Source organism: Salmo trutta, chromosome 4 (assembly GCF_901001165.1).
Source record: "Salmo trutta chromosome 4, fSalTru1.1, whole genome shotgun sequence".
In the NCBI taxonomy this organism is placed as follows: domain Eukaryota; kingdom Metazoa; phylum Chordata; class Actinopteri; order Salmoniformes; family Salmonidae; genus Salmo; species Salmo trutta.
This window is the reverse complement of record NC_042960.1, coordinates 54,174,106-54,201,985: the sequence shown is the minus strand read 5'-3', so window position 1 is coordinate 54,201,985 and position 27,880 is coordinate 54,174,106. Positions and strand designations below refer to the sequence as shown.

The window sequence follows — 27,880 nt, the reverse complement described above, 5'->3', positions numbered from 1 at the left end:
TATGGCCATAAGATGCCCATCAGAGTATTCCAAACCAAGCCTCCAGTCTCATGACTAGATGGAACAGTGGCTGGTTAGCACCACAAGCTTTCCAGAAAGCTTCTCTAGTTTCTGATGTCATCAATAGTAACCAATGGGTGGGGGTGAGACGCAGGATGAAAAATTACTGTTTATTTTGAGCTGTTAAACTGATTTTCTACCCCTGGCCAGGTAAACCGGTGTCTCCCAATTAACCTACACCGAGGGGATGCTGGAACAATACTTGAGTCTGAAATACTATTATTTTGTTTATGGCAGGAAAGAAAAGCCTTGGAGCCTTCTACAACCCTGAACATGACAACTAGGCAGGTGAGGTTCCTCCCCCTTCTGCCTCGTCTCATGTTGGGCCCAGGGCCCACAGAGCTGGAGTGGGACTGCAACTCTGTCCCACAATGCAGGTCAACTGCCCTCTCTATCACATGGATTTGGTTACATAACATATGTAAGACTGTACCATTAAGTTGGGAATGACAAATCTACTCTTGCTCATACATACAAGCAACCCCTAAACAAAACGTTCCACAGATTTGCTTAAATACCTCATAAAACATGTAACAATTAGGCACAAATCCTTTTGTAAATTTGTAGCTTGTTAGGCTTCTGTCTTTCACAGAGCACCTCTCGGCAGTGTTTTAAGTCCCATTTGTGGCCGGACACTAGTACTCCGGTGATCCATCATGTTACGGAAGCAAAAAATATATGTATAAAAAAAATAAAAAAAATACAAGGTTCTTCACATTTGCGCTGGTAGTCATGGTCAGGAGTGCGGCAAATTGGCTGTGTCAGTTTTGGCAGTACGCATGTGTGGATAAGGGTGTGTGAATGTGTGTCTTGAAACTGAATTTGACAATACACAGACACATCAGTATATGTACACACTGAGAAGAATGGGTGGAAGAAGAGATCAAGGCCACATCTTCCGAGAGCCAAGGGAATTCCACCAGATCTGCAAAGGAAAATACAATAGTATCAGTCTTCTAAACATGAAAGCACTACAATTATTGACAAAGATGAAATATGGATGAAGAGATACCTACCTGGTATTACATATGGCTGACTGGGTTATGGCCATCTCCCCCCATGCCGGAGTGGCCTCCTGAGAGCTGCATGGGGGACTCCCCCACCACCCCGGAGACTTTCTCCTCCTCCCGCCGCTTCAGACACGCTGCTTTAGGGTTCAGGTTACGTTCTGACAAGAGGGGATAGGAGGGAATATGAGTTTACATTGCATACAAGTCATTTATCAAACCTTTCACTGTGCTATAAAAACTCAATCCTTTATTAAAAAGATACATAAAACAGATTTTTCTGGTGTGAGAAATAGCTGGATGAAATATTCGGGATGGTTCTCGGTGGTCCACTGAGGAAAGAATATACACAGGGGACAAAGTAATACAGAGGTCAACATGTAAAAAAAGTGACAATACAAGAGATATGGCCACAGTAGCCCTGCGTTACCTCTGACTTGCTGCTCCAGGTTGAGAATGACGTTGACGGCTTGATGCAGGATGAGCAGTTTGGTCTGAGGTTTGTCGTTGCTGAGGTGCAGCTGGCACATGCGGCCCAGCTCCTTGAAAGCCTCGTTGATGTCTCGCACTCGCAGCCGCTCACGGGCGTTGTTGGCCACTCGCCGCTCTTTCTCACGCTCTACCTTTACCTCAGGAGGAAGGTCCTCGTCATCCTCATCCTCTTGACTAGAAGGCGGAAGACACGGAGAGGAATGAAGCCACGGGAGGACGGCACTCACAAACCAAGCAACTAGACTTTCAAAGAGTTGGGCCGCATGTGCCAGCTGCACCTCAGCAAAACATGCGAAGCAGCATAGACACCTAAGCATTTAGCTGTCATTCTAAAAGAATCCTGGGTAGCACCAGGAAGTTATGTAGTTCTGAAAGTAAATGTATTAAAAGGAAGCGCCAGATACATTGTTAAGTCATACAATTGATCCGAATAGAAACATTTAATTTACTCAAGACTAGGAAAATAAGTTACCAATTGCAGTGAAACACATTATAAGACTATTTGGTAAAAATACTAAACAATAATGATTTATCCCACATGGGTTGGAAATGTTGTTATCTTTTACCATTATGCTATTCAATGTTGCTTTGTTTTCCAACTTGTGTCTATTACCATCAAACCAAATGAAAATGTAAGTGCTAGGCTTTGCAGAACGGTAGACTTTGATATACAGTATTGGCTCCCCAATTGTATGCTTTCAGCGCACAAAGCACTATGGCCTATGGATGGAGAGACTTACTCATCTCCAGGGTCTGACAGGCCTGAGAGGCCAGAGAGGATCTGGAGGGTCAACGCCTCCTTTCTGAAAACAATGGGACATGAGGGGAGGGCATTACACAACTAGCTACCAATTCAATAAGTGACCAACTCAACTAACACAGCTAACTAGCAGTTGAAATTGTGCATCTACATCGGGGCTAATGTCATGCGTTCCTCCTCGTATTTCTTTCGCTAACAAAATTTAACAACATTTCCACCTATGTGGTATAAAATAGTCTACAGTATGTTCATCAACAAATGGTAATACACAGGAATGCCCTTCTCTATGACAGTTGCCAGTGTCAATAGTCGGGGTGAGAGACGGTTGGTGATCACCTACCTTGCTCTGATGCGTTTGGTTTCTTTCTTCTCGTCCTCAGACTTGTCAGTGGTGGAGGAGTTCTCGTCATCCTCCTTGTCCTCCCTCTTGATGTCCGAGCCGCTGGATGAGTGTGTGGAGCGGGCCACACTTCCTGGCAGACCTGTGGTGCAGCACAGATACACACCTTCAGTATGTCCGATTTCGAGAACAATTAAGTAGCCCCATTATCTTATCGGCTTGCCATGTTTTATACATTAAATCAGGGAACAGGAGTAAAGGTCACAGGTCATGTGGGGGATGAGCAGTGAATCAGAGTGTGTGACTCACTGGTGAAGCCCTCTGGTTGTCCAGTGGACTGAGGGGGTCCGGAGGCGTGGTGACCGTGCAGCAGGGTACTGCTGGGAGGAAGGCCTGTGGGCTCCTCCTGATGGTTCCCTCCCTGGAGAACGGTAACAAAACATGAGACATCAAACAACATCATAATCTCAGTAATGTAAGACAACAGGGGGCTAAGTCTTGGAGTCAGAGGGTGTGTTCACCATGGTAGGGTGTCTGTTGCTGAGGGCAAGGCCAGCATTGGAGAAGGCCTGAGAGAGACCTCCCAGGCCACCGTTGTGTACAGAGGACACAGCGCTCAGCAGGCTGTGCATGTCAGAGTGGGCTCCTCCTCCCAGGCCGGGCGGGCCTTGGACAGCGTGGCTACGCAGCACGTGGATGGCCTCCTCCAGGCGGTCCTCCATTTTGTTCTGCTGCAGAGACAGATGTACAGGGCAAATCTCAGTCACTATGTTGACTAATATACGATCACATCAAATAATAGATTTTGGAATTATTTGGAGTGAAGAGGGCGTACCAGGGCATGCAGTTGCCCTTCGTAGTTGGGTGACAGGGCAGACTGCCCTGAAGGTCTTGGCCATTGAGATGCAGCTCCTGCAGAGAGAGAATAGAAGAGATGCCATATTTACACAGAAAATCCTGTCCAACAAAATGACAGCTCTGATTTCCAACTGTAGATGGAGCTCCAGAACCATTTTCAGGGCTCCAGAGAGCCAGTCAAGTCCTTTACTAATACAAGCTACCAGATGCAGCAGATATAATCCAGTATGTATACCTGTAATTCCCTGGGGCGAGCCCACTGGGGTGGAGGGTGTGGAGGAGAAGTTGTTACTGTTGTGGTCCGAGGGGTAGATCTAACCCACACAGGACAAAGTGTCTTTAGACAGTGAACAGCAGAACACAATGCAGTTCAATCAAAAAGTCTGTAGGATTTTTTTTGAGAGGATTACTCACTGAAGCAAGAGCCTTCCCAATCTCATCCCCTGAGCTCCCTGCAGTGGTGCCTCTATTGGCTGTGGAGAAACGACAGCTTATTGACCTCACCCATTATTTAAAAAGGCAGCAACTACTATATAAAAAGGTCTCCAATAAGCTAGTGAGACCGCTTTAAATACATTATTAAACCGAGGGGCAACACAACATGTTTAACAGGAGAAGGACAAGGTAATTGGTTAACAAAATACACAGTTGTCACGTGAGCCTTTATTGTACCCATGATGCTGTCTGCGCCGTTGATGGAGGATGTGTGGTTGTAGCTCCCAGAGCCAGAGTGGAAGCCGGGCGGGAGACTGCCGTTCACCTCACTGCCGTGGAGAGGGTAGTTCTGTGGGGACAGAGGCAGGGGTTGACGCTTCTAGAGGAAAGACAGAACAGCTTGGGTTAGAGCAACTTGTATGGAAGTTGGATTCGTCAGAGAGTAGAAATAGCATTAAAAAAAAGAACTCAATACAACAGTTACTTGAATGTAAATGATATGAAATATTACATAGTGTGAGGTTGTCCTCACCATCCTGTCCTGTGGGTTGATGGCAGAGAAGGATCCGGGCTGGCCGATGTGGGGAGAGTTCCCCAGCATGGCAGAGTAGCCAGACTGACCCAAAGGTCCTGAGGAGGCCCAAGGGTCAGAAGAGGGGTGGAGTCCCTCTGTCAACAACAACAGGGTTAGGCAATGGACTTACTCACTCAAACATGACTGACTCCAGTGCATTTGAACTCAAAACACATTTTCATATACCTTAAATCATTAAGTTAACATAACAAAGAGGTTAGACTATGTCATCACTCCAGTGCTTAAGTGGTTAAGATAGTTACCTTGCATGTAAAAAGAGCCTGGGTAGACAGAGCCAGGTTTGGTGCCAGGATATACTCCGTTGTCCCGGGCATACTCATCCCCGGAGGAAGAGGCATACACCTAACGGGTCAAACAAATTTCACATTAGCCGTCATTTCAACAAAACACACTTGTGCCATGATATATACCTACAGTCAGCTTCCCCTAAAATAAAAGGTGTCTGCGCCTTACATCTAAAATTGGCAGGTATCACTATTGCCAAGATAAATGCACAACTGCCACTAATCAATGGTGTTGACATTTAGCTAACGGTTGTAGCACTAACCAGCCAGGAGGTGGCGAGAGTGAGGCTGGCATGCCTCCCTTGCCTATGTGTGCGAGAGCAGCACAGTGGCCATGCCATGCTGGGCACAGCGACGGTTACAATCCCACAGCACAGCCAGCACTTCCTCTCTCCCAGGAGCCCAGTGACATAGCAGGGTTAGTGCCTGCAGCGCCTCCCCTCAAGCTATCCTTTCACCAGCAGCTCACACACTGAGATGTGCACAAACACACAACATTGTCCAGCCCATGACCTCAAATAAGCAAGGGAATCACATTTAATCGTTTCTCCGATTTCTATAGTACCAAGACCGTGGGTTTGAACTGAAGGGGCATAGATAATACGCATGTATTGAATTTATTGAATTAGGGGTGATATGGGTCCGTGACCCAATACTCTAAATAGACATTTGAATACTCTAATAGCCATTTTGTTAAATGGCCCTTCAAGGGTCCATTCAAGTTATTCAGAACCACAATGAATGCTACATTGAAAATGGCAAGCCATTCCAAACCTTTTTCCCCTGCATGTGTCGGAAACGTCGAATCACTCCCCTAAAATTCAAATGGACACAAAGATCCCAGCTTCCTGACACTATAACCCATCACTCACGCTTTCTGGCATGTACGGGGTGAAAGAGGGAAGAGAGAGAGGCTATGCTGCAAAGAATGCTAAACCAGAAAACAGGTTTTTTTTCTGTAATTTGATTTAACAGAGAGAAGTGGAAAGGGAATGGAGAGATGCACTTCTAATTACAGAGCCATCTGCCTGTTCCTGGACCTGGTCCAACTCCACAGGCAGCTGGGCTGAGGAGAGCAGAAGAGAGGGAGAGGGCTGAGAGAGGCGGGGGCTGGGTGCCAGTCAGCGAGAGAGAGCGAGGTTGAAATGGAGGGGGCGGGGGCAAAGAATGGGGAGTGTGGGGGGGGGAATTAAGGCGCTGATGATTTATGAAATAGGCAGAGAGATAAGGCTGGGGCGGGGGACAGAATAAGGTAATCTAAATGACTTAAACAAAGCATGATATGGCCAGGGGAGTCAGTGTGTGTGTGAATAGGGGCTTTACTACCATCACGGTTAATTCGAGAGAACAAGGCGGAGATGGCTTCATTTAACAATAGGCTTTAGGTTTGCCTTTCAGAGGAAACAATGTTGAGCGAATCCTCTGCTCTCGATAGATGTGTGGGGGAATGAAACAATGATTGCGGGTGGATAATTGTGTTCTTAGGAAGAAAGAATTCAGATTTCTGTGGAAAATCCTCACTAATGGGGGTTTAATGTAATTCAGGTTGTGACTGTGTGTGAGCATTTGCAAAACAAGTGATGTAATATGACAATAGAATGGGCCTAGTAGAAAACAACTTAGAGAACATATCCTCTACATTGATAATACAACCACTGTAGGTCTGTATTATTACCACTGTGAGGCGCAGCGGTCTAAGGCACTGCATCTCAGTGCTAGAGGCATCACTACAGACCATGGTTTGATCCCGGGCTGTATCACAGCCGGCAGTGATCGGGAGTCCCATAGGGCGGCACAAAATTGGCCCAGCTTTGTCAGGGTTCGGGAAGGGTTTGGCCGGGGTAGGCCGTCATTGTAAAATAAGAATTTGTTCTTAAATAAAAGGTTAAATAAAAATAAAATTAGGGTTTCCCATACTCGGTCCTCGGGACCCTAAGAGTTCAAAATAATAAAATATATATAACACACACACACACACACACACACACACACACGTTTTGGTTTTTGCCCTAGCACGCCACAGCTGATTCAAATAATCAACTAAACCAAAATGTGCACCCCTTGGAGTCCCAAGGACAGACTTTGGGAAACGCTGGTCTAGAGAACTACATATACACATAGTAACAGTCAAAAGTGTGGACAAACCTACTCATTCTAGCGTTTTTCTTTATTTTTACTATTCTACATCGAAGAATGTAGAAGACGTCAAAACAATGAAATAACAAAACAATGAAATAACACATAGGGAATCATGTAGTAATAAAATAAATTCTTAAATCAAAATATATTTTACATTTGAGATTCTTCAAAGTAGCCACCATTTGCCATTTTGACAGCTTTGGACACTCTTGGCATTTTCTCAACCAGCTTCATGAGGTAGTCACCTGGAATGCATTTCAATTAACAGGTGTGCCTTGTTAAAAGTTAATTTGTTGAATTCCTTTCCTTCTTAATGCATTGGAGCCATTCAGTTGTGTTGTGACAAGGTAGGGGTGGTATACAGAAGATAGCCCTATTTGGTAAAAGACAAAATCCATATTATGGCAAGAATAGCTTTATTTATTTATTTAACCTTTATTTAACTAGGCAAGTCAGTTACGAACAAATTCTTATTGACAATGACAGCCTAGGAACAGTGGGTTAACTGCCTTGTTCAGGGGCAGAATGACAGATTTTTACCTTGTCAGCTCGAGGATTCGATCTAGCAACCTTTCGGTTACTGGCCCAACACTCTAACCACTAGGCTACCTGCCGCAAAGAGAAACAATAGTCCATCATTACTTTAAGACATGAAGGTCAGTCAATCCGGACCGCTACAGGAAAGGAAGACCCAGAGTTACCTCTGCTGCAGAGGATGAGTTCAATAGAGTTACCAGTCTCAGAAATTGCAGGCCAGATAAATGCTTGAGAGTTCAAGTAACAGACACATCTCAACATCAACTGTTCAGAGGAGACTGCGTGAATCAGGCTTTCATGGTTGAATTGCTGCAAAGAAACCACTTCTAAAGGACACCAACAATAAGAAGTGACTTGCTTTGGCCAAGAAACACAAGCAATGGACATTAGACCGGTAGAAATCTGTCCTCAGGTCTGATGAGTCCAAATTTGAGATTCTTGGTTCCAACCACCTTGTCTTTGTGAGACACAGAGTAGGATGATCTCCGCATGTGTGGTTCCCACCGTGAAGCATGGAGGTGGTGGTGTAATGGTGCTTTGCTTGTGACACTGTCTCTGATTTATTTAATAGTTTTGATGTCTTCATTATTATTCTACGATGTAGAAAACAGTCAAAATAAAGAAAAACCCTTGAATGAGTAGGTGTGTCCAAACTTTTGACTGGTTCTGTATGCATGTATATATAAAAAAGTATGTGGACAACCCTTGAAATTAATGGATTCGGTTATTTCAGCCACACCCGTTGCTGACAGGTGTATAAAAATTGAGCACAGCCATGCAATCTCAATAGATAAACATTGGCAGTAAAATGGCCTTACTGAAGAGCTCAGTGACTTTCAACGTGGCAGCGTCATAGGATGCCACCTTTCAGTTTGTCAAATTTCTGCCCTGCTAGAGCTGCCCCGGTCAACTGTAAGTGTTGTTATTGTAAAGTGGAAACGTCTAGGAGCAACCACGGCTCAGCCGCGATGTGGTAGGCCACACAAACTCCCAGAACAGGACCGCCAAGTGCTGAAGCGCTTAGTGCATAAAAAATCATCTGTCCTCGGTTGCAACACTCACTACTGCGTTCCTAACTGCCTCTGGAAGCAACGTCAGCACAATAACTGTTCGTCCCGGAGCTTCATGAAATGGATTTCCATGGCCGAGCAGTCGCACACAAGCCTAAGATCACCATGCGCAATGCCAAGCGTCGACTGGAGTGGTGTAATGTTCGCCGCCATTGCACTCTGGAGCAGTGGAAACACCTTCTCTGGAGTGATGAATCACGCTTCACCATCTGGCAGTCCGACAGACAAATCTGGGTCAGGCGGATGCCTGGAGAACGCTACCTGCCCCAATGCATAGTGCCAACTGTAAAGTTTGGGGGAGGAGGAATAATGTTCTGGGGCTGTTTTTCATGGTTCGGGGCCCTTATTTCCAGTGAAGGGTATTCTTAACGCTACAGCATATGGCAACATTTTATGAATCTGTGCTTCCTACTTTGTGGCAACAGTTTGGGTTAGGCCCCAGTGAACAAAGCGAGGTCCATATAATTCACACCTTTGGGAATTGGCCTAATCGCCCAACATCAGTGCCCAACCTCACTAATGCTTGTGGCTGAATGGAAGCAAGTCCCCGCAGAAATGTTCCAACATCTAGTAGGAAGCCTTCCCAGAAAAGTGGAGGCTGTTATAGCAGCATATTATAACTCCATATTAATGCCTATGATTTTGGAATGAAATGTTCGACAAGCAGGTGTCCACATACTTTTCATGTAGTGTAAATGGCGCAATATTAAGGGGTAACAATACGCCTGAGGAATGGCCTGTGTTGTGTGTGACATGGAGGTTAGGGGTTAGGGTCAGGCCCTGATGTACAGGAATTACAAGTTTAGTTGAGGGGTCTGGCAGTTGGGTTGGAGAGCTAGAACTAGGTTACCACATAGAGCTGAGGGTGCAAAAGGAGAGGGGGAGCAGGTGGGGGAGAGAGCGGGGAGAGGGAGAGAGCAGGGAGAGGGACACAGGATCATCAGCAGTCATTAATCTGGGCTCAGACACGGGCAAAGAGGCCTTGCAAGCAGCACGCCTCACAACTGGGTCACTCATAGAGGGAGGCCTCCCAGACCATCATGTGGCGAAGCGTAAGCGGACGGGTTGAGGGGGGCAGCCAGGGGTTTTACATTAATTTACACTAAAACCTCACGGCCATTGCTCAAACTGTGGGAGCGGCTGAGAGAAGGGCCTCAAACCCAGACGGTGTTTAATATTGCCTATGTGGTGCAGTCACGAACCCTGGCCACAGAGGTTTCACTATGACCGTCTTCGCTGCGGTGTCATATACGCATATATGAGAGCGCAGGAGAGTGAATGTGCCCATGGTTTGGGTTACAGAAAATGTTTGTGTAATGGCAATATATCATTTTAATGATCCCTGCAGGGGGCCTTCCACTAGTAGCTAAAAAGGCATCAGGCACCCTGAACACACTGGAACATCTTACAGGGCATGGTAAGCAAATACCACACGGCATGCAATCTCAAGCATTAGTTCAACAAAAACAACTCTACAGTGTTATTTACTACTGTTGGTTATTTGGAGGCTTGCTCAGCATCTGTAGCATTTGTCAGTAGAGCACAATGTAGACTCAAGTTATTCATTTGGTACTTTGTCAGTAGTCAGAGCCCAGTGTTGTAGAGACTAAATGTTTGTTTGGAGGCTCTCTCACTCGCCTGGGCTGCCAGTTGTTTGTCTGAGTGAGCAGAGGCCCTTTGGCCCCGCCTGTCTGTCTGTCAGAGAGCTTCTGGAGCAGACAGACAGAGTGGTAAGTGTTAGTGTGGAGAGACTGTATGTCTGTGAAGGGGAGCAGAATGAACACTCACCGAGGAAGGCAGGCCAGGGGGTTTCCGGATCTTCTTCGGTTGGGTGTCTACAGGGAGGCAGAAGGTAAATCAGATAGCACGCTTCATAAAGGTTGACTGTTAGGGCTCTATTTTCAGCTGGTGTTAAGACAGCACAATTGTCAAACGCACGCTCATTGGAAATGTTGACCTGTTAAAGCCGGCACTCTGCTATTTTCCAGCCCTTGCGCCAGGATTGGTAATTGAACTGTCTTACATGAGCTCGCTTGCGCCAAAAAACGTGCGCCAAAGTGCCAATTTCAGACAGCACTGGTGGGAATATTTAAGACCAACCAAAACCTGGCCTTAGTGGTAACGCTGCTGGTTATGGCATGGATTTTGACCGCGGAAGCACAGCCAGTCCAGGCGTGCCACACAGTGCCCTATGCACATGGTACAAGGAAAATATGTTTATTTTTTTGTTCCCGTAAACCTCGTATTGAGAAACATAAAAAAATAAAAAACTCCATGTAGGCTACATCTCCATAATGGAATGAGAGATGAGATGATGCCGGTGACCATCGTATTTAGAAACATTCAAGTTATTTTCCTGTAACAATTGCTCGTTTTCTATTCCATTTGATAACAAAACAAGCACAAAGTAGGAAACCCATACCCTACTAGAACTACAGCTGTTTCAACAGCAATGCTTCAGGTGTTTTTTCTGGCCATGCATCAGCCAAGTAGCCTATCCATAAAAGGTTACTAAATGGTCTACTCGTGATGCTTCTTCATTATTCACATAGACCTACCTGCAGTGCATACTCCATTCAGGTTGTATCCATCCTCATTTCCAAAGAGCACCTCTTGTCCAGTTACCAAAGAAGCCCATTTCCAAACATATTCAAATGACTCAGTCCTATAACGCCATATCAACGGTAGGCCTAGGAAGTATCTTGCTTATTGACAACATGCCTCACACAATACAATTTACAGAAGCCTAGTATTTTTTATTTGAGAAGAAAGAAGAGCGATGCATAAAGACATGTAGGCCTAAACTCGTTGAAGTCAATTACAACAATGTTCTGTCAACACTCCAAACACATTGAGCAAACACTGAATGTTTATTTTTTTTACAGTTATTACTAGTTTCTGTTGCCTATGCTATTTAATAAACTGTAGCATCAATCCACAAGGGACTAGGACGAGAATATTCCATGCCCCCAGCCGAATTGAACGATAACGCAAAGACCATCAATAACCTACAGAACTTGAGACAATGGCATGCAGTATTAAGCCATGAAACACGTTGATTGGCCAGTGAGTGGCCAAGCCCTTGTCACACCTACAATTTATTTATTCATCAAACCCCAGTCCTTTCGCGGCACCACCAGTTAATGCGCTCAGAATTCCTGCTGTGAAAATAGCACAAATATTTCTGGCACACCCCACACCTATAGCGCTACCGCCAGCGCTAAGATTTACCATTGTGTTAGGTTTATTAAATTAGAGCCGTTAGTGTCTTGTTTGAAAATAAAATATTATTTGACCATATTGACGGTATTATTGTGTATTGTTAGCGTTTTTCACCCAGTTAAAAAGGTTAAAGCTACACATATATTTGGCTGAGACAACTTCTTGTTCTATAATCTGACATGAAAAGGCAAGAGCCTGAAAAACATTTCTACAAAGAACTAAAGCTTTTCCGAATCCATCTCTCTTACCTAGCTGGCCATCGGGAGGCCTCCTCCTGGGGTTGTTGGGGTACGATCCGGGGTAGAACTGAGAGGCAGACTTTAGCCCAGAGGGGGACATGGCATCTGGACTGGGCATGGCGATGTCACTGGGTAGGAAGCCAGGCTGGCAGAACAACACAAAGAGCAAGGGGTTAACAAACAACACATGCAGGAATGCATACGAAAACACACATGAATGCACAGTTCTGGGAAATACAGAACGCTCTAATTCAATGTGTTTCGGATGAAAGGAGAAGTGAGAAAACAGGGTCTTCTTTATACTGAAACCTGACTATGAATTTTGCTCAAATCAAGTTAGAATTGGTGATGTGGGCAACCTAAACTATGATCATAACAGGGTCTAAGCAAAGGGGTCAGCAGTACTCTTACCTGGCCTCCAAACGAAGAGTATGGTACCCTCTCATTTTTACCTGCAAGACGAAATGTACAATTAGCCGGTTCCTTATGGAATGGAAGTTACACATTGGGTATTCAGAGTAATTTTTTCAAAATGACAAAAAGTTCAAAATTATTAGAAGCCATTTAAAATACAGAAGTAGTGATAAAAGTGGCCTCCCCCTTTCAGAGTGCTCAGCTGCTGGCCAGACAAACCCCAAGGGAGCATTTCTGCTTCAGTGCTCTTAACATCCCCAGCACCCACTAAATACACATTACACACACACAGTTTCTGGCACTTTGTCACTCAGATAACAATTTCATGGTCATAACAAAATATGTACACACCAACAGTAACCTCCGCTACTTATTCACAACCTATCCCCATTACAACAGTGGTTCCCAACCAGGGGTACTAGGACCCCTGGGGGTACTTAGCCATTCCACTGGGGGTACTTGAAGACTCATGAGACCATAGGCCTACTGGTAAAAATGCACAAGGGGGTAACTTCAGGGGTATCCGGGCAGAGCAAAATTCAGTTGGTGGTACAGTAACTGAAAAAGGTTGGGAACCACTGCATTACAACAGTGATAGACACAAAGAGACAAGCCAGCAGACTGAGCGTAGCCTACCTCCGATTCCTGAACTGAGGAAGGGAGATGACAGGCCCTCATGCTCATTGTAGTGGGAGCCATCTCCGTAGCCCTGTGGGAAAACACACAGAGGAAGAACACATGATGAGGACTGGAGTCCAAGTCAGCAGAGTTCACTGAAGTCCTTCCATGCCATGGCCAGTGCACTGGTTCATCCCAGTCTGTAAACTGTCATGCAAGCTCAGGAAATGTGCAGAATCCAGGCTCTAGAAATGTCTTAATCATCAAGTTGTGGTAATCCGTAATCACAGTTTGCAGCAGCCAATCTTCACCCCCTATACCCAGTTCCTTATATTTACACCAAAACGAGCCAAGACAGTTACCATGGCTGTGAAGCCGCAATTACCGTTGGGCTTCCACAGATGTAAAGTTTAGCGCAGAGCCTGCCAATGCCTGACACTGATCCAAGACATTAGGTACAAAGTAAAAACTACCAGTCTGAATCGAAAGTTTGCCAACACACCCAGCTGTTATCGTGTGTGAGTGAGAGAGTTTGAGAGCCTGTGAGGAGTCCCTGGTAATGCTTACCCGTCCCTGGTTGAAGGAGGGGCTGTTCTGTTCTCCAGGGCCCCAGGATCCAGAGCTACTGCGCTCGTCCAGAGCTGGATGAGGGAAACGTCGGGGTTACTCACTGACTGGTATTCACAGACAGCTTTAAAAACACACATTAGGTTGGGTGGACAATGGAAGAGACAACTTCCATCAAACTACTAGATCCGGACAAATTATACTAAAACCAGCAAGTTACAATGACTGTGGGCATGTTCCTCCTTCCTAGTACTAGCACAAGTGTTCATTTGGTGTCCGCGGTGGGATCGAGTGGCCGCAGGGCAATACCGTCGACCAACAGTGAAGTTAGGGGTAGGGTCCTATAGCTCAAACCTATCTGTAGGCATGTAGCCATAATACAAGCTAGCACCCATCGCTCAGGTGAACTTGTCAGCAGTGCAGGGCCCCTGAGCCAATGTATGTCATTCACAAGAGTTAACTGGTTTAAAGGCAAAGCCACTGGGACAACAGGTCATCTTTAAGAGAATCTGCCATTGTTGCATTAAAGGGATAGTTCACCCAAATTACAACATGACATTGGTTTCTTCAACTTGTAAGCAGTCTAGAGACAAGGTATGATGGAAATCCATGCTTTGGTTAAGTTTCCCTGGCACAGTTTACACATACAAATGTTTTAGCATTTGTGGCACAAATCCCATTCAGGTCAGGGGACCGATATTAGCATTTTTTGCACCTCATTTCCAAACTATCCGAAAGTATTCAAAATTGATTTTGAAGCTCAAAGTCACTTAGAGGTTTTGAAAATGATACACAAAAATGTTAATATTGGTCCCATGACTTGAAAGGGATTTGTGCCACAAACACTAAAATGTTAGCATGTGGAAACAATGCCAGGGAAACTAAACCAAAGCATGGATTGCTGTCATACCTTGTCCATAGACTGTTTACATTGTTTGTGAAAAACTCTATCCCAAAGATCTAGGCAGAGACTATTTAAGGTAGGGTAAGGAAACCAATATGTATTTGTACATTTGGGTGAACTATCCCTTTAAGGAGGGACCATTCCATACATGTCCATGTGAAAACAAAGTGAAAAATCACCATAACCAGTCTAATAGAGGGGTCATTTCACTGATTGGCTGAGAAACCAAACTATAACAGAATGTGTCATTGTCCAGCTTCTCATTGAAATTCGTTCCACAGCAGTTTTGCAGATGCCATCATACGCTAAGCCATAAAACAACCAATAACATACATATTCAGTACACAAAACGTATATGAATATGTTAAATTATTTCACAAGTGGCGGCTGTGGCATAAGAAAAACAAGGATTCTAAAGATTGGCGGAGCAGAAATTCCAAATAACCCCTTCTCCCATAGTCTTATCCGTTAATGCTACCAAGCCTCTCTGGAGACACAGGGCTTAATTGCATACTAATTTGCATAATTGTGCATATTAATGTGGTTGCCTTATGAATATTCATACTTCTCCTTTGATTTTTGCCTAATTAAAAAAATGTGTGCGTGAGAGGGAGAGTGTGAGGGGAGGGAGGGAGAGGGTCTGGGTGAGATGAGCGACTGACGAGTGAAAATGACTGATGATGCTAACAGAGTGGTGCAAGCACCTACACACGCTATGACAGCCATGATCTATGGAGCTGATGCCACTGGCATGGAGAAGCAGGGGAGCAGGACCTCCAAAGATCAGCCTTACTCAGTCACTGTCAGTGGGCTGAAAGGCCACACTGCTAATACAGCTACATATAGTCACAACAGCACACAGGACTGACGGACAACGAAATATGTAAGACAGGCTTTGCATGGACAGCACCTCATCTAAAAACAGCCTTGCTGGCAGAGTTCATTTACTCAACACTGAGACATGATCAAATCCACATAAGAGGAACCCCAGGTCTATAAAAACAAGCTTTTCCATTATCCTGTGTCCACAATGGCTTTGGTCCAGCAGCCACTCAATAATAGTATTTGGTGCCCACCTAGATCTATGCCACTTAAAAAGGCCTCCACTTGGCGAGTGGGTAGTGTCTGAGATAGAGTCGCCTTACTGAGGACAACTCTGACAACATTGTTCACACTTTGTGGAGTAATTAACTCAAAGGCAATTAAACAAGGTGGGGAGCTGCTGAGGTGACAATGACACAGCCAGCCATGTTAAGTGGGAGCCAAACACTGAGCCTACTGCCACAATGGAGGAGGGGAGGACAGCGGTAAAGGACTGAAGGAAAGGAGGAGAGGGGGACAGGAAGAGGGGAGGAGAAACAGACAAGACAAGTGGAGGAGAGAGGGACAAGGGTGAACGACTGGAGGAACAGAGGGAGTAAAAGGCACAGGGGGGAGAGAAGGACAGGGGTGTGAGACAAGAGAGGACCGACTTCATTGATCCAAGTTCACTCTTCATTCTTTTGAAGAATATATTCATTTAATTGTTTGTGTAATGCTGTTATAAGTGTGATTGCATTTTATTCTCACTTTCTACCTGTTGAAACGTTGCGCCTCAACTTTATAACCTGATTCAGTAATGAGAATCTAGTGAAGGCCATGAGGGCAATACTAACACTGTACAGGAGCAGCCAGCCGCTGAAGAAATAATCATATTTTGAGGCACAAAACCTTCTCACAAGGCAAAATGTAATATGCCTCCAAAAGGCAGCCTGGATCGTTTCTTGCGTACGTCTTAACAAGATATAGACCTAGTAGAGCAGCCATTTTCTAGTGCCAGCAGTATAGGGCATATTAGATAGAAGTTGGCTGTTCAGATCATAAGGTGACAAACACTCCATGACAATCATCTGAAAAAATATTTGTGTGGGAGTGTGTGCACAAGCATTTGTCTGTGCGTGTGAACGGGGGTTGTTTGTTGTGGTTGGGGGGGGGGGGGGGACCAGCAGCTGCAGAGGTGAGTGAGGGGATGCCTGATGGAGCTCCCTTCGCAATTAGTACCCCTCTAAGTACTTTTGTGTTGGTGAATAGCTCTGCTTCTGCCTTTCCCGCGCTGGGTCATCTACTAGTAGTGGCACACTGAAGCCGTGATGTCAAGGGATACAGTTGGCTCAGGCAAACAGGAAGTTGACGCAAGTTACCAGGAGAACAATAAAGAACAAAACAGGCTGCTCTTTGTTATGGCCCTGTGATCCTATCATAATGTAGGACGGAAGTAAAAATATAATGTTTAAAAACAAAGGGTGCACACAAGTGACTCCATGCAACTTATGAGACTTGTTAAGCAAATTTTCACTCCTGAACTTATTTAGGCTTGCCATAACAAAGGGGTTGAATACCTCAAGACATTTCAGGTTACATTTTTTTATTACATTTGTAAACATTTCTAAAAACATTCCACTTTGACATTAAGGTATTGTGTGTAGACCCACCTCTACATATCCTAATAAATCAAATCAAGTTGTCATTTCAGGACAAAGTGGAAGAGGTGGGGAAATATCATGGGGAAAATGTTAACATGAATCAAACATTGCCTACTTCAGTAGAAGTCCACTCTCAGGAGAAAAACTGCGGTAAAACTGCTAAAGTATGTAATTTTATCCCTGTATTGAGGCTACTCCCCTTTGATTGTATAGTGCCTTCAGAAAGTATCACACCCCTTGACTTTCACATTTTGTTGTGTTAGACAGAATAAAAAAAAATGCATTACATTTAAATGTTTTAACACTGGCCTACACACAATAACCCATAATGTCAAAGTGGAATAATGTTTAGATGTTTTATTTTTTTTACAAACGTCTTGAGTCAATAAGTATTCAACCCCTTTGTTATGGCAAGCTTAAATGTATTCAGGAGTAAAAATGTGCTTAAGACATAAGTTGCATGGACTCACTCGTGTGCAATAGTGTTTAACATGATGTTTTTTAATGACATCTCTAACCCACACAGTTCCCTCAGTCAAGCACTGAATTTCAAACAGATTCAACAACAAATACCAGCAAGGTTTTTCAATGCCTTGCAAAGGGCACATGTTGGTATATTGTTTAAAAACACTGACCATGAATATCCCGCTGAACATGGTGAAGTTATAAATGACATTTGAATGGTGTATCAATGCACCCAGTCACCGCAAAGACAGCGGCATCCTTCCTTACTCAGTTGCCGGAGAGGAAGGAAACCGCTCAGGGATTTCACCATGAGGCCAAAGGTGACTTTAAAACATGTTCCAGAGTTTAATGGCTGTGATAGGAGACATTGTAGTTACTGTATAATACTAACCTAACTGACAGAGGGAAAAGGGGCCTGTACTGAATAAAAATATTCCAAAACATGCATCCTGTTTACAACATGGCAAGTAATCCTGCAAAAAATTTAATTAACTTTATGTCCTGAATACAGAGAGTTATGTTTTGGGCAAATCCAACAACACATCACCAAGTACCACTCTCCATATTTTCAAGCATAGTGGTGGCTGCATCATGTTATGGGTATGCTTGTAATTGTTAAGGACTGGGGAGTCACTAAGCACAGGCAAAACCTGGATCAGTCTGCTTTCCACCAGATTATGGGAGATTAATTCACCTTTCAGTAGGACAACAACCTAAAACAAGGCCAAATCTACACAGGAGTTGCTTACCAAAACAGTGAATGTTTCCGAGTTACAGTTTGGACTTCAATCTACTTGAAAATCTATGGCAAAAATCTGAAAATGATGTCTAGCAATGATCAACAAACAATTTGACAGAGCTTGAAGAATTTTGAAAATGGGCAAATGTTACACAATCCAGGTGTGGAAAGCTCTTAGACTCACCCAGAAAGACTCACAGTTGTAATCGCTGCCCATGGTGCTTCTACAAAGTATTGACTCAGGGGTGGGAATATATACAGTATCAGCCAAAGTTTGGACACACCTACTCTCATTTAAGGGTTTTTGTTTATTTTTACTACATTGTGGAATAATAGTGAAGACATCAAAACAACACATATGGAATAACGTAGTAAACAAACAAGTGTTAAACAAATCAAAATATATTTGAGATTCTTCAAAGTAGCCAGCCTTTGCCTTGATGACAGCTTTGCACACTCTTGGCATTCTCTCAACCAGCTTCATGAGATAGTCACCTGGAATGCATTTCAATTAACAGGTTTGCCTTGTTAAAAGTTAATTTGTGGAATTTCTTTCCTTCTTAATACATTTGAGCTAATCAGTTGTGTTGTGACAAGGTAGGGGTGGTATAAAGAAAGCCCTATTTGGTAAAAGGCCAAGTCCATATTATGGCAAGAACATCTCAAATAAGCAAAGAGAAACAACAGTCCATCATTACTTTAAACTTTAAGACATGAATGTGGAAAATTAAGAACTTTGAACGTTTTTTTTTCAAGTGCAGTCGCAAAAACCATCAAGCGCTATGATGAAACTGGCTCTCATGAGGACCGCCACAGGAAAGGAAGACCCAGAGTTACCTCTGCAGCAGAGGATAAGTTCATTAGAGTTACCAGCCTCAGAAAATGCAGCCCAAATAAATGCTACAGAGTTCAAGTAACAGACACATCTCAACATCAACTGTTCAGAGGAGACTGCGTGAATCAGGCCTTCATGGTCGAATTGCTGCAAAGAAACCACTACTAAAGGACACCAATTAGAAGAGACTTGCTTGAGCCAAGAAACACCAGCAATGGACATTAGACCGGTGGAAATCTGTCAATTGGTCTAATGAGTCCAAATTTGAGATTCTTGGTTCCAACCGCCGTGTCTTTAAGACGCAGAGTAAGTGAACGGATGATCTCCGCATGTGTGGTTTCCACCGTCAAGCATGGAAGAGGTGGTATGATGTTGTGGGAGTGCTTTACTGGTGACACTGATTTATTTAGAAATCAAGGCACACTTAACAAGCATGGATACCACAGCATTCTGCAGCGATACGCCATCCTATCTGGTTTGCGCTTAGTGGGACTATCATTTGTTTTCAACAGGACAATGACCCAACACACCTCCAGGCTGCATAAGGGCTATTTGACCAAGGAGAGTGATGCATCAGATGACCTGGCCTCCACAATCACCTGACCTCAACCCAATTGAGATGGTTTAGGATAAGTTGGACCGCAGAGTGAAGGAAAAGCATTCCAGGTGAAGCTGGTTGAGAGAATGCCAAGAGTTCGCAAAGCTGTCATCAAGGCAAAGGGTGGATTCTTTGAAGAATATGAAATATCTTTTGATATGTTTAACACTTTTTGTTACTACATGATTCCATATGTGATATTTCATAGTTTATGTCTCACTATTACTCTACAATGTAGAAAACAGTAAAAAGAAAAACCCCTGAATGCGTATGCGTGTCCAAACTTTTGACTGGTACTGTATGTAAATGATATATTTCTGTATTTTATTTTCAATAAATGTGGGGTATTGTGTGTAAATGGGTGAGAAATTCAGGCTGTAACAAATATGGAATAAGTCAAGGTGTATGAATAATTTCTGAAGGCACTGTATATCTGACTTTATAAAAAGGGGATTGAGGGATGGAAAAATCGACAGTAACATATCGCAATATTATTTTGGATGATATTATAGCGATACTGACTCCAATTTGTAAAAATAGAGACTTTTTGGACTAGGTAGCATTAACTAGCGGACACCCTCATTTTGCTCCATGGATTGATAGGCTTGTCTCAATCTCATATAGATTCTCTAGAGGTTGGCATCTATGGAGGTTTGCGCTGTGGCACTCAAATGCTATTATGAGATACCTGGAGTCCTCTGAAAGTTAAATGTGACAGCATGAAGTATCACATTCGAATGGTGTCAATGACCAAGGGGCACACTTAGGACGGGGGCAGGAATTAACTCCTCACTGCTAAGTAATTGCCTGCTGTAATAGAAACAAACAGAGTCCTGCCACTGATCCCCATTCAGAGGGCTCCTACTCTAGCCAGCGCTCCATGCTGGGCCAGTTAAGTGCCCCAGAGCTGGGGGTGAGGGGCATTGTCTCAGGCTCAAGCCATTTCCTGTGAACCAGTGGGGGGAAAAGTCCTGTGCGGAGTTGGGGGAGGAGTGTTTTACACTTCGGGGTGGGGGAGTCGCTTCAAGTCCATAAGCCCTTTTCTGTCTTTGTTCCTCTGTGGCGGAGTTTTCACTCTGGGGGCCGCGCAGTGTGACTCCATTTCACACTGCAGGTTGGCAGGGTGACAGTGGGAAGGAACATGACTTACTAACATTCAGCAACAGCTACTAGCTTACACAAGGGTTTCAGGTTTCCAAGGTAGGAAAATACAAGCAAGTTTTTTTATATTGGTGCTAGAAAAAGATGCAATGAAAATAAAATATATAGATCTCATTTGCTAAATTGAGATATTGTTATCAATTAAAAGAGTTACCAAGATAGTTTGTTCATCACCCCACCAAAAAACACGGATCTCATTCAACAACCATAAATGAAGACATTCTGCTGAACTCCAGAAAGCTTTTTTCTTAAGAAGTGTCATCCAACAACACAGCGCTCAAAGGCACCAACAGTATCCTGAAGCTTCAACACAGATTAATAATCTTGGTTAGATCAAAGAGGGGAAATGTGAACACATGGAGGGACAGAGCAGGCTCTCACGTTTCCAGAGGAGAACTCGGATCAAAGTAACTAGGTCTGGCCAACTTACTACCAGCACTAAAAGGTGATGAAATACTGTCTGCACACAGAGGATGTAAGAGGTCAATCCAAAATATATATATTTATTTTATCTTTATTTAACTAGGCAAGTTAGTTAATAACTGCCTTGTTCGGGGGCAGAATGACAGATTTTTACCTTGTCAGCTCGGGGATTTGATCTTGCAACCTTTCGATTACTAGTCCAACGCTCTAACCACTAGGCTACCTGCCACGCCATATACAGCATCTTTAATTATATAACCAGGTGAATGGGTGAAGGCATAGTGCATTAGAACCAAAGCACTACTAACCACTGCCCTAGTACTTCCAACCAAAATATTTTGTTGCTACATAACCATTCTCCATTACTTGCTGACCTTATCAAAATAAACTAAAGCTTCATACAATACAGTTTAAGTATGGCCCTGCAGGATATGCAAGACTCAGGATAACAGTATCTTGCATTCTGAATAGAATCTTACCTGATCCACCAAACTGACTGCTAGCGAGTGTCGTCTGTCTGTTCTTCCCATTAGCCACAGGTGGTGCAAACATCTAGAAGAAATGGGAAATAAATTCATAAATACACCTTAATTGAACATACAGTAAAACTTGATAATCTGTGATATGAAATGTGGGCTGGACACTGATAGGAGTGATGTATCCTAATCCCTGGTTACAGGGGCTTGTTTAACATGCCATCTCATGAGCCACTGTGTGTTTCTGCCTCTTTGGCATCTGGGCCAGCGACAGCCATACTGCAGCATTTTCAGCCAATCCTGGCATAGCACGGCACGGCACACACACACACACACACACACCTTTGTCTCTAGTGGGTTTAGATTCCATACATAGCTACTAGTTATAGAACCATGGACGCGTTTATGATTTGAGTGGTGGCTACACAAATGATGTGCATAGCAAACCAAGGTCTTGATTGAGGGCATGATAGTTGATGCTCCACACACTAGTGGCCAATTAACTGACAGAGGGAACACAACCAATGGAATTTCCCAATGTTACACATCATAAGGCTAAAATAATGGAGAGGAAATCAAATACATAGGCAGATCTCATTAGTAAGGTGTGGTTAGTGTAGAGATATCAATTAATGTGGGACATCAAGTCTGATGACAAGCGTTTACTCAATTAGAATTCCTGGTCTTGAATCCATGGATGTCCCCCGTATAAGGTAATTTTCCATAACAATGAATTTACTCAGGATATTACTTTTATTCAGAGAGAAACACTGACATGAATGTCAACTCAAAAGCCCAAGACAGAAATCATATGGTACAAATGAATGGGAAAAAAAACAGAAAAAAAAAAACAGGCCGATGCCAGCAAGTGGATAAAAATCATACCCAAAATCCCATTAATCTGACCATTTATAAAGACCTGCTATTCAAGAGACATAAATATCAGGGCTACCCCATTTCACACAGTATGTATTGAGTTGAATATGATGTGAGGTTTTTCAGCTGTGTATACTTTGAGAGTGCCAGAACCACTCAAGAGTATGGAGCATCCCTTTAAAAGTCCTGGAACTTATCAGCAATCAAACTACTGCAAGGTTGTGCACAAAATAAGATAAACCAAACTCGGAGCAAAATATAAACATAACTGCAAACATAGGAATCAAATGCATCTAGTCTAAATAAATCTTCAGCATTCAGGTCAACCCAAACCATAAATCAACCTTACTGCAGATTATGTTCTCTCATGTTCAAAGACTGATTTAAAACCCAATGAATAAACACCTTGGACCTGTGTTGTATTCAGGTGACCTTGCTTTGATGTGGGATGGGGTAAAACAGATTCTCCCCCCCCAAACGACTTCTTGGGGGAAATTAAGCTACTTCTGCCATGCAGGAGTTAAAGGATAAAAAAAAGCATGGGGTGAGCGATATGGAAAAAGTATAACTTGTTAATGAATCGGGAACAAGGAGTTTAGCTGTCATTATATTGGAAATGTAACGGGCCCGTCCCTCCCCATTCATCTTCTCTCTCGTCCACCCTACCCAGCCCAGCAGCCCTTATGACCTGGCCCCAGACCCCTAGGCCACTCTCTCTTACCGCACTGAAATCCAGGAGGTCGTTGAGTTCCTTGTCTTGTGTTCCCACTGCAGCCATTCTCTGCTGCGGCTGCTCGTTCATGCCCCTCAGTCTCTAACAACCCTACGAGAGAGATTCGCAAATAGGATAGACTGACTTTTAATGGAACCAGACTAGAGAGTACAAACACATTGAATGTGACTGAGAAAAAAAAAAAGAAAAAAAAAATCACGCTAGATATTACTGGCTGATATTAATAAAGAACTCATGAGTTCTATCACTTGTGAAAATGAGTGAACATACAGATGGTAACATACTGCTTTTTCGGCCTTGTCATTGACCCTTACCTACCACTATCTACGGACACAGATAAGTAAAGAGTTGGCGGAAGTTGAGTACCCAGACTAATAGTTAAAGATCCTTCCCCTCTTACTAAATGATTTCCCAGAAGCCCTACAACCTTAACACTGCCGCCTGATCGCCTCTGACTTTTCATGGTAATAATTGTCGTCAGACGTGGGTGAGGAGTCAAGGCTATTTTGGCATATGGGACACTGATGTTCAAACAATAGACCGGAAAAATGGGAAACACTATTTTGTTGTAACCGAGTTAAAAGTTAGGCCAGTGCATTCATTTATTGGTAAGAATCCCATATGAACAAGTACAACCTAAAGAACAACCAGAGAATGTCATCAACTCCTTTGGGCATGACCAAATAAGCTACTAATAGTGAGGCTCACTACACAGGCTGCAAAGAAGAGATTGTGACATTCTATGTGAAACATATAGGCCTGTTTAGTTTTTGTATCCCTTATCCAACCTTAGCAAGAGTAATCACACTTCTGAGACCATGCCTTCCTTTCTGATGCTTCCACAACAAATCACACGCACGTCAATCATCCAATTCTATATGAAAGTAAAGTACATTAGGTTTACAATTAGACATAATTGGGACCATTGTTTGCACTGGGTAATAGGGGTAAAAGGCAGAGCTAATGGATGTATGCAAACATGTCATTACCAAATTACCATATGTCAGCGCAGAGGAACCTTGTCAAATGAAAAAAAATAATAATAAGCATGAATACTGGATTTACCCTGTGTTTTGCATTCCAACATGCGCCTGAGGCACAAAGGGTAGAGCTTGGATGCTCAGCAGCAGCAGTACATGCCACACAAAAACACTGCCAGTGCAACTGGAAATAAGCACTAGGGCACCAACAGGTGGTGTACTTTTACCGCATTCTTTGTAATCCATTACTAGTGCAATTTGCTGTAATCAACAATTTGGGGGCTTAAACCAGAAAATAAAACACAACTTCTCAGAAGTAAAAAGTAAAAGACCAGATTTGTAACAATACATCCATTTCAAAATGAAAGCTATTCTTACTTGTCACACATAGGGCCTAGTTCCTTAGAGCCAAGACCACACTGTGGGATCAAGGAACTTATGTGTTTGGAGTTTCAGCAACTGATGCTTCAGCATCTTGAAACTTGAAAATATTCTTTGAAGGCTGAGAATAATGTAAAAAAACCCTGATTCAAACGGAGATCGAATTTTACCATAAAAATGGCTATATACCATGCAAAGGATCCATCAGGAATAGGCTTTTGTATTGAAAGTGAAGGCAGGTTAGGCCGACATAACCTAACCTTGAATAAAACAAATTTAATGCCCTAATATAACACTAGGCCCAAGTGTAAATAAGCCTAATGTTGTTTTGCCAGACTTTCGGATAAGGTGGTAGGCCAAGGATACACAAGCCTTGCCAAACATAAACCACAAAAACATTTACTGTTCCAAAATGTTGTGGGTATGTCTTGATAGTTAAAAGGAACGCTGGCACTTTGTGGATACACACATTTTGTAATGCAGAATTGCATATTTTGCTACTGACAGTAGGAACAATATTCGGATGCAACAGATTAAGTCTATGGTTGCCTTGTACACATGCGAGACAGACAAGGAAAGAAGTCCTCCAAGTGCAAAACTAGGCCTATAGAATGTATTCCTAAAGGGAACACATTTTTCTAAAAATGATTAAATTATAAATAAATAAATAAATAAATAAATAAATAAATATATATATATATATACATACATATATATATATATATATATATACACACACACACACACACACACACACACACACATACACACGTTTGATAAAAACGGGCCTAATAGTCCTCAAATATTTGAGATCTAACAGCAATATAATATCCATTGGGATAATGTACTTCGCAAAATATTCGCGCAAATTGAAGCCAAATCAACAACTAGTAAGTAGAATGTGAGTTTTGGATAGTTGTGTTTTTATCATAACAAATTGCTTATGTTTGAGTTTAAATAAATTAAATTGAACTGTTGCTTCTTAGGAACAGAATATAATGTCAATGTAGCCAACCAGAATGTAACATCGACAGAAAACGAAGCAAGCAGTGTGAACACCATGATCAAATGTATAAAAACAAATCTGCTCAGTCCAACGATATGTATTGTAACGAACTTTTTCCCCACATCGTTTCGCGTAGTTTCCAAGACTGAAACAATGTAAATATTTATTCCAGATTATAAACTCTTCTACACCGTGAGCTACCCGTTTCCAATGATAACAGGCCACATCTAGGTCCTATATAGCTATACTGAAAAGGGACGCTTTTCAGCCTGAGGATATTCAGGTTCCAAATGCTCTATATAGTGGAATATCCAACTACACAAAGTTTAAAATAATGAATTACCTTCATGAAAAGGGCTTCTGAAAGATACTGAAAAAAAATGTGGCCTCTGAATAACTGCGAAAGACCTTGAAATAATGCAATAAATATGTTGCTTCTTTTGAAATATAATTTACAACTCAAGGTTAGTTTGCATTTCAGTTCGTTCAGAGAGATGATGGGGGCATAAGGAATTTTCTGCCAAATGTGCAATAAAATAAATTAAAGTCTAGCCTGTGAACAGCCGCTTAACCACTTTCCTTAAGGGGTGGTTGTTTTGTGTATTAGTGGTTATAGAAATGTTCGTTACTTGCTTTACATTTGTTATGAACCTTTAAAATGGCAGGGTGAACAAATGAAAGCACAAGTTTATAATGCCCCTCAACATTATTTTGGCTACAGTCAATTAGTTTTGTCGTCATAACCACTGATCAAACAGGCTTCTTTATTGAAAAATTGAGACTGGCAAATACATCAAATTGAGTCATATTCAGAATAACCTTACAATATATTTATGGTGAACAAAGGACTAATTTCCCTCACTACACGGTTGGTGCGGAGACCATCACACACTTGATGGCTGAACTCTCCACCTTACTAGAAACCAGACAAAAACTTACACCCCCTGCTCCAACCACACATTCCCAAAACTTTTGATAATTGTAGAAGTCATACGTCCTACAATTGGCCTACATTAGGTACAATGAATTAGTGCATTTTAACGACTATATGCGAGTGTGAAACATAAACATTTTTACCTTTAATCTTCAAATGTCTGGCATCCAACAGTAAAAAGAAAGGCTGAGTATCGCAGGGGAAAAAAACATAAAACTTCAAGAGAATTTCAACCTCAGCGCGTGAAACACATTGGATCGCTGTAGATGTCTTCCTTATTCCTCTTGAACCTTGCTCTGTTACACTACCCACATCATTAGTACAATGTAACCAGTCCGAACCCAAACAATATATAGTTATTAATCTCACGTCTTCCTTTTTGTTGTTACAATTAAGATTATTTCATTCTTCTAGTAGACATCTTAACCACCTCCGTCCACATTGTCAGAAGCAACAACGTATCCCTACGCATGAAATGAGGGCCCCAACGCCAGCGGTGTCCGATTTCAAACGCCTATAGAAAGACAACCTATTTGCTCATAGGACAATAAAAAATATAAGATATAACGACCTAAATTGATGTAACAGCCGCATATGTTAGTTCGTTGGTCAACAGTTCATGGTGTTCTCTTCAAAATAAAAGAGATCTAAAGGACTACGCCTTTCAGCGGAAGGTTATTGTAGGAAAGTTCACTGTGATTACACAGCAGCTTCCCGAGATGGGTTGATAAATCCGTAAGAGCATAGCCAATAGAAAAGCAGGTAGGGGTGACAAGCAGACACGGAAGCCAATAGCCGACCGGAAATCCATCTTGGAACCTCCCTCTTCTTGACGCTTGCTTTTGCTGTGTGATAATGAAGGCTGTGAGGGGGGCTACAGTGTAAACTCTGACATCATTTTAATGCTGTGGTTATCGTTTTTTTCTCGCTCTACATTTTGAAAGCGTAGCCCTAGCCTACTCTAAGCGGATGGGTGAAATTGTCAAATAAATAACATTCATTGCCTATGTCAACCACACACTATACTAGTTGTATTGGTTTATAGGCTATGTGCACCGTAGCATCAACAGAGTGGACATCACCAAATTGTTATGTCAGACTATATGATCTAGCCTTTAATCAAATTCAATTGTATTGGTCACACACACATTTAGCAGATATTATTGCGGGTGTATTGCAATGCTTTCTCAGAGTAATAGGCTGTTTCACATTATTACAATTTTTGTCTTTCTTTTTTAAAGTCAGATAGAAAGCACATGTCTAACAGTAT

General features: G+C 42.8%; 1 protein-coding gene across 8 annotated transcripts; it reads right to left on the bottom strand.

Annotated features, from left to right (window-relative positions):
* Positions 1 to 151: 151 nt before the first annotated feature.
* tcf3b (transcription factor 3b) lies at positions 152 to 27,298 on the bottom strand. 8 transcript variants are annotated; one of them, XM_029751350.1, is made up of 21 exons: positions 26,754 to 27,298; positions 23,298 to 23,399; positions 21,704 to 21,776; positions 13,638 to 13,711; positions 13,089 to 13,161; positions 12,450 to 12,490; positions 12,048 to 12,183; positions 10,366 to 10,412; positions 4,790 to 4,889; positions 4,464 to 4,621; positions 4,190 to 4,331; positions 3,932 to 3,990; positions 3,753 to 3,831; positions 3,495 to 3,571; positions 3,181 to 3,387; positions 2,969 to 3,080; positions 2,660 to 2,801; positions 2,300 to 2,362; positions 1,498 to 1,733; positions 1,077 to 1,228; positions 152 to 985 (listed from the first exon to the last, which is right to left on the bottom strand). In XM_029751350.1, the coding sequence occupies exons 2-20, from the start codon at positions 23,376 to 23,378 to the stop codon at positions 1,083 to 1,085; spliced, it is 2,046 nt and encodes a 681-aa protein (XP_029607210.1). In that variant the 5' UTR covers positions 23,379 to 23,399; positions 26,754 to 27,298; the 3' UTR covers positions 152 to 985; positions 1,077 to 1,082. The 8 variants fall into 8 exon arrangements, with proteins under 8 accessions (XP_029607210.1, XP_029607209.1, XP_029607212.1 ...); XM_029751349.1 differs by having other exon boundaries at positions 3,181 to 3,390; positions 26,754 to 27,297; XM_029751352.1 differs by having other exon boundaries at positions 3,181 to 3,390; positions 4,190 to 4,301; positions 26,754 to 27,297.
* Between the last annotated feature and the right edge of the window lie 582 nt (positions 27,299 to 27,880).